General features: G+C 39.8%; 1 protein-coding gene across 3 annotated transcripts in view; it reads left to right on the top strand.

The window, feature by feature from the left end:
* The first annotated feature begins 512 nt into the window (after positions 1-512).
* LOC106592611 (GTPase IMAP family member 7) overlaps positions 513-14,295 on the top strand; it is a 30,932-nt gene continuing 17,149 nt past the window's right edge. The window contains exon 1 of one of the 3 annotated variants that reach the window (XM_045709873.2): positions 513-1,096. In XM_045709873.2, coding sequence (XP_045565829.2) covers positions 1,039-1,096 — 58 coding nt within the window. In that variant the 5' untranslated portion in view covers positions 513-1,038. Of the gene's footprint in view, positions 1,097-12,957; positions 13,149-14,295 lie in introns of those variants that run through there. The other 2 variants (XM_045709876.2, XM_045709884.2) reach the window with 2 other exon arrangements.

Below are 14,295 nucleotides of genomic sequence, written 5' to 3'. Positions count from 1 at the left end.
AGCATGTTCCCGTACGCGCTGCCCATGTAAATCAGCTGCCCAGCAGCTGTTACCCTATGTAAAAATCAGCATGTTACCCTATGTACATCTCAGCATGCTCACTATGTAAATATTAACATATCAGCATGTATTTACTTTATGTAAAGCTAATTTCTCAGTAGGCTACAGCCCTACGATACTGTAGGCCTTCGTGACAGTCTCATTGTATAGTTATGTTTTCCTATCACTCTGTTTATTTACTTTGAATACATTTGCTGGAGCAAGGAAATAAACCTTATTTATACACAGGAAGTCACCTGACAATAATGGGCTACTCTCCCTTTTTATTTACCTGTCACGTTTCTGATATGAGCTGAGACGCAAGGAAGGAATCCCTAGGACTTTCTAATTTTCTTGAGAGCTGCATAACCAGGTCCATGTTCGTGGGCTAGAAGAACCATCCTCACATTTATATTAAATGCCCTATCTCCCCTGGAGCACTCCTGCAACCTGAAGGAAGTGTGAACACTCCTCCTAAATGCATCACAATCACCTTCAATGTGCACATTCTATCCTTAAAAAACTAGCGGCGGAGGAGATGGCCGCCGTTTTACGGTCTCCTAACCAACTGTGCTATTATGTGGGTTTTTTGTCACAATATTTGTAAATTATTTTGTACATGATGTTTCTGCAACCGTATCTTACGGCAGGAAAGAGCTTCTAGATATCAGGAAAGCGATCACTCACCTCGGATTAGACAAAGATTTTTTCAACAACAACAACAGCAGGAAGCAGTACTCACACGATATTCTACAAACACCCCACAGGGCAGACATCCCAATTATTCGCAAAAGGAAGCGACGCTGAGGAAAAAGAGCCGGATGCCTTGTCTGGACCCGCTGAAGGCAACTAGGAAAGCTGCCGTTACCGTCAATATTACTCGCCAATGTGCAATCATTGGACAATAAACTAGACGAGGTACGATCATGAATATCCTACCAACGGGACATCAAAAACTGTAATATCCTATGTTTCACGGAATCGTGGCTGAATGACGACATGGATATTCAGCTAGCAGGATACACGCTGCACCGGCAGGATAGAACAGCACACTCTGGTAAGACGAGGGGGGAGCGGTCTGTGCATATTTGTAAACAACAGCTGGTGCACGGAATCTAAGGAAGTCTCTAGGTTTTGCTCACCTGAAGTAGAGTATATTGTGATAAACTGCAGGCCACACGACTTGCCTAGAGAGTTCTCAGCTATTCATTTCGTGGCTGTTTATTTACCACCACAATCAGATGCGGGCACTAAGACCGCACTCAGCCAGCTGTATAAGGAAATAAGCAAATAGGAAACCACTCACCCAGAGGCGGCGCTCCTAGTGGCCGGAGACTTTAATGCAGGGAAACTTATATCAGTTCTACCAAATCTCTATCAACATGTTAAATGTGCAACCAGAGGGAAAAAAATTCTAGATCACCTGTACTCCACACACAGAGACGCGTACAAAGCTCTCCCTCGCCCTCCATTTGGTAAATCCGACCACAACTCTATCCTCCTGATTCCTGCTTACAAGCAAAATTAAAGCAGGAAGCACCAGTGACTCGGTCTACAAAAAAATGGTCAGATGAAGGAGATGCTGAACTACAGGTCTGTTTTGCTATCACAGACTGGAACATGTTCCGGGATTCTTCCGATGACATTGAGGAATACACCACATAAGTCACTGGCTTTATCAATAAGTGCATTGAGAACGTCGTCCCCACAGTGACTGTACGTACATACCCCAACCAGAAGCCATGGATTACAGGCAACATTCGCACTGAGCTAAAGGGTAGAGCTGTCACTTTCAAGGTGTGGGACTCTAACCCGGAAGCTTACAAGAAATCCTGCTGCGATGAACCATCAAACAGGCAAAGCGTCAATACAGGGCTAAGATTGAATCATACTACACCGGCTCCGACGCTTGTCGGATGTGGCAGGGCTTGCAAACTATTACAGACTACAAAGGGAAGCACAGTCGTGAGCTGCCCAGTGACACGAGCCTACCAGACGAGCTAAATCACTTCTATGCTCGCTTCGAGGCAAGCAACACTGAGGCATGCATGAGAGCATCAGCTGTTCCGGATGACTGTGTGATCATGCTCTCCGTAGCCGACGTGAGTAAGACCTTTAAAACAGGTCAACATTCACAAGGCTGCGGGGCCAGATGGATTACCAGGACGTGTGCTCCGGGCATGTGCTGACAAACTGGTGGGTGTCTTCACTGACATTTTCAACATGTCCCTGATTGAGTCTGTAATACCAACATGCTTCAAGCAGACCACCATAGTCCCTGTGCCCAAGAACACAAAGGCAACCTGCCTAAGTGACTACAGACCTGTAGCACTCACGTCTGCAGCCATGAAGTGCTTTGAAAGGCTGGTAATGGCTCTCATCAACACCATTATCCCAGAAACCCTAGACCCACTCCAATTTGCATAACGTCCAAACAGATCCACAGATGATGCAATCTCTATTGCACTCCACACTGCCCTTTCCCACCTGGACAAAAGGAACACCTATGTGAGAATGCTATTCATTGACTACAGCTCAGCGTTCATTCCACAAGTGCATGTTCATTCATTGTTTATAGTTCATTGAACAAGCATGGGAAACAGTGTTTAAACCCTTTACAATGAAGATCTGTGAAGTTATTTGGATTTTTACAAATTATCTTTGAAAGACATGTTCTTGAAAAAGGTCTGTTTCTTTTTTTGCTGAGTTTATGTACTAGCTAACAAAATGCTCCGGAAAACAAGCTTTTGAATGATATATGATTCAACATGGAGCGTTTTAAAGATAGTGGTTGAAATTCTACATGACACATGCTAACAAGAACGAAATGTATGCTAGGTGTAGTTGACGGAGTTGGGAAAAAAATATACAAATATTCCAAAAATATTTTATGGCTGGTTATGACGCCTACATAAGAGTGTCAAGACCCACGAATCCTCTATGGGACAAATGAATGGTGGAAAAACAATTGGAACTATTTCCCTGTTTGACAGCTACAGTGGGGGAAAAAAGTATTTGATCCCCTGCTGTTTTTGTACGTTTGCCCACTGACAAAGAAAGGATCAGTCTATAATTTTAATGGTAGGTTTATTTGAACAGTGAGAGACAGAATAACAACAAAAATATCCAGAAAAACGCATGTCAGAAATGTTATAAATTGATTTGCATTTTAATGAGGGAAATAATTATTTGACCCCTCTGCAAAACATGACTTAGTACTTGGTGACAAAACCCTTGTTGGCAATCACAGAGGTCAGATGTTTCTTGTAGTTGGCCAACAGGTTTGCACACATCTCAGGAGGGATTTTGTCCCACTCCTCTTTGCAGATCTTCTCCAAGTCATTAAGGTTTCGAGGCTGAGTTTTATTTGCATCTGATAAAACTGTATATTTCTTGAGGAAAGAGCATTGTTTGTGAGAGCCAAAAAAATGTATATATATTTTTTTTATGGCAGGGAAATTCGCACTGACACTTAGTGTTAGCTTGATGACTTACCAATAGATTTACCAATCTATGATACAATGTTATTTGCAATTGTATAAAAATATATATATACATAATTTAGGTCAACCACTTGCGTGGTGCAAAGGAATGTTTTTATTTGCAACTAGTAAGAACTTTTCTTTTTGTGAGAAACCTGATTCATGTTGAAGTATTCAAGTTTCATATTCTTCATATATTCACTGTGATAGTAAATGTCCATTTCTGTTTTTTCTATTAATGCCAGGGGAATCTGTAATATTTTGAAAAGGACATCTTTATTTTTGTATTGTAAGGGTAAGAGCGCCAACTTTTATTTCATTCAAGAAACTCATGCCGGTTCCACAGATACTGCGTTTTGGAAGTGTCAATGGGGGAATTATATTTGGTTTTCATTTGGTACTAATTGCTCAGCAGGTGTCGCTATTTTAAAAGGCAACTTTAAGGGTCATATATTGAGTCATGAAGCAGATAATACAGAGAGATGGATTATACTATTGGTAGATGTCAACCACGTTCAATTCATTGTTGTAAATACTTATGCTTCCAATAACAAGTCAAGTAACTGTATTTTATTTAGAGACATTGAGAGGCAAATAAGTAAAATGATGTCTAAATTTCCATTGGCCAAGGTAATATGGGGTGGAGATTTTAATACAGTATAATCTAGATAGATGGCCTCCTAAGGATAGCAATTCTGTTTGTGAGATAAGGAATAGATGTCTAAGATTAGGTGTTCTAGATATTTGGAGACATAAGAACCCAGATAAGATTATGTTAACATGGAGTACCAAAGATTTATCTATACAATCCCGTATTGATTTCTGGCTGATATCTGAAGATATGGCTGACAAGGTTGATACAGTCTCGATTGAACCATCGATTTTAACAGACCACAAAGGGATCTCAATAAAGATAAATATGCATGATTTGTCAACAAAAAAAGTTAGTAAAGGTTACTGGAAAATGAACAAGACTTTACTAGAGAATTAAGTATTTAAGAAGGAAGTAGCAGGAATTATTGATAAATAATGGAATTGTGCCTGTGTTATGAATACGTTAGGAAGTTACTGGGAGCTACTGAAATTTGATATAAGGCTTTTGGCTATTTCAATGTGGAAAGAAATTGCTCGTGCCAAGAGAGAGAAAGAATATGACATCATAAAGGGAATAATAGATTATACTAAAAAACTGAACTCAAATCAAAAATCAAATCAAATTTATTTTTATATAGCCCTTCGTACATCAGCTGATATTCTCAAAGTGCTGTACAGAAACCCAGCCTAAAACCCCAAACAGCAAGCAAAGCATGTGAAAGAAGCACGGTGGCTAGGAAAAACTCCCTAGGAAAAACTCCCTAGAAAGGCCAAAAACCTAGGAAGAAACCTAGAGAGGAACCAGGCTATGAGGGGTGGCCAGTCCTCTTCTGGCTGTGCAGGGTGGATATTATAACAGAACATGGTCAAAATGTTAAAATGTTAAAATGTTCATAAATGACCAGCATGGTCAAATAATAATAATCATAGTAGTTGTCGAGGGTGCAACAAGCACGTCCGGTGAACAGGTCAGGGTTCCATAGCCGCAGGCAGAACAGTTGAAACTGGAGCAGCAGCACGGCCAGGTGGACTGGGGACAGCAAGGAGTCATCATACCAGGTAGTCCTGAGGCATGGTCCTAGGGCTCAGGTCCTCCGAGAGAAAGACAGAAAGAGAGAATTAGAGAGAGCATATTTAAATACACACAGGACACCGGATAAGACAAGAGAAATACTCCAGATGTAACAGACTGACCCTAGCCCCCCGACACATAAACTACTGCAGCATAAATACTCCTATCGTTGGCGTGCAGGCTTGTCCCAGCCTCGTGACGCACTTCCTGTCGCCGGGTGTCGTTCTTCCTGTCTTCAGCAGTTGATTTATCCATAGCTTATATACTTAATATTGTAGCATAGCTTCCCCGGTATATTATAAAGGTTATGCATACAAATAGCCAGTTCAACCCTAACAGAGCGTTTGTAAGATCAAGACACAAATGGATGGAAGAGGGAGAGAAAAATACAAAATATTTCTTTAATTTAGAAAAAAGGGCAGGCAAAGACTTCCATATGTAAATTAATGATTAATAATACTCCCAATGAAAATCCAAAAGAAATCTCTCAGCATGTTGCCCAGTTTTATCAGAATCTGTATACATCACGCCAATCAACTTGCAATATGGACCTTTTCTTAGACAATGTAGCAAACATTGCTAAGAAGATAGATAATGATTTCAGGGAATTTTGTGATGATGAGTTATCTGAAAGTGAGATAAAAGATTGTATTAAAAGCCTTAAGGACAATAGGTCCCCTGGAAATGATGGTTTAATAAGCGAGTTTTATAAAGCATTCAATGATAAATTGATTCCTTCATTCTTGCTATGTTTCAAGAATCAATAGAAAAAGGGGAGTTACCGGCTTCCTTAAAGCAAGGTATAATTACTTTGATTCCCAAACCTAATAAGGATACTCTTTATATAGACAACTGGAGACCCATTAGCCTGTTGAACAATGATGGGAAATGATTTGCCCTTGTATTTGCTAAGAGGTTGAAACAAGGCTTCCATCATATAATTGATGAAGAACAATCTGGTTTCATGCATGGTTGACACATTAGTAATAACATCATGTTGATCTTAGATATGATTGACTATAATGACCTCATCCTTGATGATAGTTTTCTTATGTTTGTTGATTTTTATAAAGCTTTTGACACTGTAGAACATGAGTTTATGTTCAAAGCAATACATTTTTTGGGGTTTGGTGACTTTTTTTTGAAAGCAGTCTAAACTTTATATAGTGGTTGTACTAGGTCTGTAAAATCCCAAAGATTTGATATTGGCCGTGGCATTAGGCAGGGTTGCCCAATTAGTCTATTTTTATTTTTATTGGTTACTCAAACTATGGCTCTTCATATCAAGAAAGGGAATTTTCAAGGTGTTTCAGCACATGGCAATGAATTTAAATTATGTCAACTGGCTGATGATACCGCCATATTTTTAAGAGACAGGAATGAGGTTTATAAAGCAGTTTCCTGTATTGAAGACTTTTCCTTAGTTTCGGGTTTGAAAATGAATATCAATAAGTCAGTCTTATTTCCACTCAAGGATTGTGTTTTACAGGAAGTATATGGTATCCCAATTAAAGATAATGTGACTTATCTTGGAATTGTTATATACAAGGATGAAAAACAAAGGAGTGAATTGAACTTTAACCCCATTACTGAGGAAACAAAGAAGAAATTGAACCTCTGGTTGCTGAGAGATATTTCGTTATACGGTTGGGTTTTATTGTCCAAAGCTGAAGGGTTATCCAGATCGGTTTATATCTCGTTATCACTTGACATACCCCCTAAAATTGTAAAGGACTTAGATAAGATTCTTTATAATTTTATTTGGAGGAACAAGTCTCACTATCTACGAAAATATATTCTCACTAATACTCAAGAACAAGGAGGTCTTGAGGTTTTAGATTTCAATACTCTAAATAATACTTTTAAAATAAATTGGATTCTGAGGAATGTTAAGAACCAGAACAGTATTTGGAATGTCTTCCCTAAGTATTTACTTGACTCTGTTGGTGGTTTATAATTTCTGCTTCAATGTAATTTTTTATGTTGATAAAATCCCAGTAAAGTCTTCCAAATTCCATAAGCAGTCAATTTTAGCTTGGATGTAAGCTTATAAACACAATTTTTCCCCTCACAGATACTGTCACGTCCTGTCCAGTAAAAGGGGTTATTTGTTATTGTAGTTTGGTCAGGGGGTGTTTGTTTTGTGTGGTTCGGGTTTTTTGGTTGATGTTCTATATTTTCTATTTCTATGTGAATATCTAGTTTTCTATTTCTATGTTGGGTTTTTGGCAATGACCTCCAATTAGAGGCAGCTGGTTGTCGTTGCCTCTAATTGGAGGCCATATTTAGTTGGGTTTGTTTTCACTTGTGTTTTGTGGGTGGTTGTTTCCAGTATAGTCTGTGCACCTTACTGGACTGTTTTCATCGTCATTTACATTTACGTCATTTAGCAGACGCTCTTATCCAGAGCGACTTAGTTTATTTTGTTTAAGTGTTTTCTTTCATAAAGAAAGAACATGAGCACTTTACCCGCTGCGTTTTGGTCCAATCCTTACAACGCCTATGACAGATACGTTATATGGAACAACAAAGATATACAATTTAAACATAAGTCTCTTTTTTCGAAACTGGGTTGAGAATAAAATTATTTTGGTTGGTCAGTTACTGAATGAGGATGGATATCTACACTCATATGGGGAATTTTAAAATTCCAATAACCCCGAAAGAATATGCAATTGCTTTTGATGCGATTCCTAAGGGTGGTTGTATATTTTTTCCTCTGTAATGTAACATAGATTAACATGAAAATATATTCATTGGCAATATTAACATCAAAGATAAATGTAGTTATAAACAGATTAGGAATATTGTTTGTGATACTACAATTCCCTCATCAAGATTCTTTTGGTTGAATATCTATGGTGATATACAATGGGGGGAAAGCATGGAAAATTGCATCAGTAACGAGGTAAAGGAAGTTTCATGTTACATAAAATGTATCCTGTGAAACATGTTTTGGAAGGATTCAAGCTGAATATTGACTATAAATGTGATTTCTGTCTAATGGAGAAGGAGACCATTTTGCATTTGTTTTTTGCCTGTATTTCTAGTAGAATTTTTTGGATTGACACAGATTTTTGTTACAAAAAAAAATAGGACCGGTTGTACTATTTAATGGTTTTGTATTAATGATTTATTTCAGAAATTCTGACATAGATAAAGATGTAGTATATTTAATTAAACTGCTAATAATACTAGGTACAGTGAGGGAAAAAAGTATTTGATCCCCTGCTGATTTTGTACGTTTGCCCACCGACAAAGAAATGATCAAATCAAATGTATTTATATAGCCCTTCTTACATCAGCTGATGTCACAAAGTGCTGTACAGAAACCCAGCCTAAAACCCCAAACAGCAAGCAATGCAGGTGTAGAAGCACGGTGGCTAGGAAACACTCCCTAGAAAGGCCAAAATCTAGGAAGAAACCTAGAGAGGAACCAGGCTATGAGGGGTGGCCAGTCCTCTTCTGGCTGTGCCGGGTGGAGATTATAACAGAACATGGCCAAGATGTTCAAATGTTCATAAATGACCAGCATGGTCAAATAATAATAATCACAGTAGTTGTCGAGGGTGCAACAAGTCAGCACCTCAAGAGTAAATGTCAATTGGCTTTTCATAGCCGATCATTGAGAGTATCTCTACCGCTCCTGCTGTCTCTAGAGAGTTGAAAACAGCAGGTCTGAGACAGGTAGCACATCCGGTGAACAGGTCAGGGTTTCATAGCCGCAGGCAGAACAGTTGAAACTGGAGCAGCAGCACAGCCAGGTGGACTGGGGACAGCAAGGAGTCATCATGTCAGGTAGTCCTGAGGCATGGTCCTAGGGCTCAGGTCCTCCGAGAGAGAAAGAAAGAAAGAGAGAAAGAGAGAATTAGAGAGAGCATACTTAAATTCACACAGGACACCGGATAAAACAGGAGAAATACTCCAGATATAACAGACTGACCCTAGCCCCCCGACACATAAACTACTGCAGAATAAATAGTGGAGGCTGTGACAGGAGGGGTCAGGAGACACTGTGGCCCCATCCGATGATACCCCCGGACAGGGCCAAACAGGAAGGATATAACCCCACCCACTTTGCCAAAGCACAGCCCCCACACCACTAGAGGGATATCTTCAACCACCAACTTACCATCCTGAGACAAGGCCGAGTATAGCCCACGAAGATCTCGCCACAGCACAACCCAAGGGGGGGCGCCAACCCAGACAGGAAGACCACATCAGTGACTCAACCCACTCAAGTGACGCACCCCTCCTAGGGACGGCATGGAAAAACACCAATAAGCCAGTGACTCAGCCCCTGTAATAGGGTTAGAGGCAGAGAATCCCAGTGGAGAGAGGGGAACCTGACAGGCAGAGACAGCAAGGGCGGTTCATTGCTCCAGAGCCTTTCCGTTCACCTTCACACTCCTGGGCCAGGCTACACTCAATCATAGGACCTACTGAAGAGATGAGTCTTCAGTAAAGACTTAAAGGTTGAGACCGAGTCTGCATCTCTCACATGGGTAGGCAGACCATTCCATAAAAATGGAGCTCTATAGGAGAAAGCCCTGCCTCCAGCTGTTTGCTTAGAAATTCTAGGGACAATTAGGAGGCCTGCGTCTTGTGACCGTAGCGTACGTGTAGGTATGTACGGCAGGACCAAATCGGAAAGATAGGTAGGAGCAAGCCCATGTGCTTTGTAGGTTAGCAGTAAAACCTTGAAATCAGCCCTTGCCTTAACAGGAAGCCAGTGTAGGGAGGCTAGCAATGGAGTAATATGATCACATTTTTTGGTTCTAGTCAGGATTCTAGCAGCCGTATTTAGCACTAACTGAAGTTTATTTAGTGCTTTATCCGGGTAGCCGGAAAGTAGAGCATTGCAGTAGTCCAACCTAGAAGTAACAAAAGCATGGATGAATTTTTCTGCATCATCTGTGGACAGAAAGTTTCTGATTTTTGCAATGTTACGTAGATGGAAAAAAGCTGCCCTTGAAACAGTCTTGATATGTTCTTCAAAAGAGAGATCAGGGTCCAGAGTAACGCCAAGGTCCTTCACAGTTTTATTTGAGACGACTGTACAACCATCAAGATTAATTGTCAGAATTAACAGAAGATCTATTTGTTTCTTGGGACCTAGAACAAGCATCTCTGTTTTGTCCGAGTTTAAAAGTAGAAAGTTTGCAGCCATCCACTTCCTTATGTCTGAAACACAGGCTTCTAGCGAGGGCAATTTTGGGGCTTCACCATGTTTCATTGAAATGTACAGCTGTGTGTCATCCGCTTAGCAGTGAAATTTAACATTATGTTTTCGAATGACATCCCCAAGAGGTAAAATATATAGTGAAAACAATAGTGGTCCTAAAACGGAACCTTGAGGAACACCGAAATTTACAGTTGATTTGTCAGAGGACAAACCATTCACAGAGACAAACTGATATCTTTCCGACTGACAAGATCTAAACCAGGCCAGAACTTGTCCGTGTAGACCAATTTGGGTTTCCAATCTCTCCAAAAGAATGTGGTGATCGATGGTATCAAAAGCAGCACTAAGATCTAGGAGCACGAGGACAGATGCAGATTCTCGGTCTGACACCATTAAAAGGTCATTTACCACCTTAACAAGTGCAGTCTCAGTGCTATGATGGGGTCTAAAACCAGACTGATGCGTTTCGTATACATTCTTTGTCTTCAGGAAGGCAGTGACAACAGCTTTTTCAATTTTTTTTGAGAGGAATTGAAGATTCGATATAGGCCAATAGTTTTTTATATTTTCTGGGTCAAGGTTTGGCTTTTTCAAGAGAGGCTTTATTACTGCCACTTTTAGTGAGTTTGGTACACATCCGGTGGATAGAGAGCCATCTATTATGTTCAACATAGGAGGGCCAAGCACAGGAAGCAGCTCTTTCAGAAGTTTAGTTGGAATAGGGTCCAGTATGCAGCTTGAAGGTTTAGAGGCCATGATTATTTTCATCATTGTGTCAAGAGATATAGTACTAAAACACTTTAGTGCCTCCCTTGATCCTAGGTCCTGGCAGAGTTGTGCAGACTCAGGACAACGGAGCTTTGGAGGAATAGCCAGATTTAAAGAGGAGTCCGTAATTTGCTTTCTAATGATCATGATCTTTTCCTCAAAGAAGTTCATGAATTTATTACTGCTGAAGTTAAAGCCATCCTCTCTTGGGGAATGCTGCTTTTTAGTTAGCTTTGCGACAGTATCAAAAATAAATTTTGGATTGTTCTTATTTTCCTCAATTAAGTTGGAAAAATAGGATGATCGAGCAGCAGTGAGGGCTCTTCGATACTGCACGGTACTGTCTTTCCAAGCTAGTCGGAAGTCTTCCAGTTTGGTGTGGCGCCATTTCCATTCCAATTTTCTGGAAGCTTGCTTCAGAGCTCATGTATTTTCTGTATACCAGGGAGCTAGTTTCTTATGACAAATGTTTTTAGTTTTTAGTGGTGCAACTGCATCTAGGGTATTGCGCAAAGTTAAATTGAGTTCCTCAGTTAGGTGGTTAACTGATTTTTGTCCTCTGATGTCCTTGGGTAGGCAGAGGGAGTCTGGAAGGGCATCAAGGAATCTTTGGGTTGTCTGAGAATTTATAGCATGACTTTTGATGCTCCTTGGTTGGGGTCTGAGCAGATTATATGTGGCGATTGCTAACGTAATAAAATGGTGGTCCGATAGTCCAGGATTATGAGGAAAAACATTAAGATCCACAACATTTCTTCCACGGGACAAAACTAGGTCCAGAGTATGACTGTGGCAGTGAGTAGGTCCAGAGACATGTTGGACAAAACCCACTGAGTCGTTGATGGCTCCGAAAGCCTTTTGGAGTGGGTCTATGGACTTTTCCATGTGAATATTAAAGTCACCAAAAATTTGAATATTATCTGCTGTGACTACAATGTCCGATAGGAATTCAGGGAACTCAGTGAGGAACGCTGTATATGGCCCAGGAGGCCTGTAAACAGTAGCTATAAAAAGTGATTGAGTAGGCTGCATAGATTTCATGACTAGAAGCTCAAAAGACAAAAACGTCGTTGTTTTTTTTGTAAATTGAAATTTGCGATCATAAATGTTAGCAACACCTCTGCCTTTGCGGGATGCACGGGGGATATGGTCACTAGTGTAACCAGGAGGTGAGGCCTCATTTAACACAGTAAATTCATCAGGCTTAAGTCATGTTTCAGTCAGGCCAATCACATCAAGATTATGATCAGTGATTAGTTCATTGACTACTGTAAATTTAATATTCAGAAATGCAAATGGTCTAATTCAAAACCTACCTTTTCTCACTTTATAAAACAATATGGCACTACTTTAACTCAAATTAAAAACAAAAAGGCAATTACAACTTGTTGTATTATTAATTAATGTGATTTGTTTGTTTAGGATTCCTGGCAATGTAAATAGTTTGTATGTATGCTTGTTTGCATGTGAATATTCCTCTTTTGTTTGTTGATATTTGTTAATAAATGTTTTTTAAAACAATTTTTAAAAAGAAAATAAAGAAAGAGAACAAACAGATCTGTGACCAGACTAGGCAACTGTAAAGTTACATTTTAAAATTCAGTTTAATTTGTTATAAAAAAAAATTACCTTTTTTTTGTGTGCGACACATTAAATCTTGCCCAAATATGTGGCCTGTCTTCTGATTCTGGCAAGCAGCCAAGGTTAAAAAGCGACACACAATCAGAATTCAGACTCTACATATCCTGAGTATAATAATGTTTGCCTAGCAACACTCTCTCATTGGTTTGAAATGACTAGTTTCTGGGAAAATGAAACTTAACAGAATGTAAGGTGCAGCACATTGGGCGCTTTAGTTTTGCATGAGTTTTAGACCATTCCATTGGTCCTTAAGGTAAATCTCCACCCACCTGGGGCACCTGGCTATGCAAAACCAGCAGGCCCACTGCTTCAGGTCTCTGTGACAACAGGGGACAACAATTAACAGATCTGTGCAACCACACTAAAAGTGAGTATTCAACTTAACTACCTTACAAATTAAATGTTGTACAACAATCTAAGTTAAGTATTTGAATAACTGTAGCACAATATTAAGTAGACATTTTATTGATACCAGATCTGTTAACATTTATGCTTAAATAATCATATGATTACATCACTTAACATAAAATGTCAAAACAATAAAATCATGTAGCTGTTAACAGTCACATTATGCAATACAGTTTGTTTGTGTTTATACACATTTTAATATTGTAGAACAGTGAAAGGAGAAGCATGGTTAGACTTTTACCTGAAACATGTACCTTGTTTAGTGCAGAGATAGTGCAGTATACTGTTGATGATCAGTTACTTGAGAAGGAGACCAAGTCAAGACGCTGGTCCGGGTGGATTCAGTTTATAGTAAGGCAGTTTATTATGAGACAAAGATATTTGGCAAAGCGTGCACGGACTCCTTCGTTTAGCTCATAGGGAACTAGCAGAAGAGAGCCCCGAAACATAGTGTACATCCAATTTATACAATGAAATAACAGTGTGTTGACGTTGAGTCTAGTAGGTCCGCTCTCCTGACTGGTCGATGAGTGGAGGGACGGTCCATTCTCCAGGTGGTGTCGACTTCCCATTGGCCCTTGGCAGTGTCCTTTGTCCTCGGAGTCCAACACACCTAAGTGTGTGTGTGTGTGTGTTTCTGCTAATTCGTGTCTGGGTGGTTGCGATATTCATGGAATGTTGTTTTTTACACCAGTGGTCAGTTCATGTGGCTAGGGCGCTTTCATGTCTTGACATTCTTGTGTGAGTGCTTAAGTCAGCCATCTGTCTCTGGGTGTGGTCGTGATTGGTATCAGTTGGTTGCTCAATATGTCTCTGGAATTTTGTTGTGTGCTGTTGTGAAGCATGTTGTGCAAATGCCCTCCTTATATATCATTAGGTAAAACGTTAGATTATCTTTATTACAATACTGTACCTTGTTTAGTGCAGAGATAGTGCAGTTTACTGTACCTTGTTTAGTGCAGAGATAGTGCAGTATACTGTACCTTGTTTAGTGCAGAGATAGTGCAGTTTACTGTACCTTGTTTAGTGCAGAGATAGTGCAGTATACTGTACCTTGTTTAGTGCAGAGATAGTGCAGTATACTGTATTGTGTTCAAGGAGGCTGA

This window comes from Salmo salar, chromosome 02, assembly GCF_965601325.2.
Source record: "Salmo salar chromosome 02, fSalSal1, whole genome shotgun sequence".
NCBI classification, from domain to species: Eukaryota; Metazoa; Chordata; class Actinopteri; order Salmoniformes; family Salmonidae; genus Salmo; species Salmo salar.
This window is presented reverse-complemented; position numbering and strand designations above follow the sequence as displayed.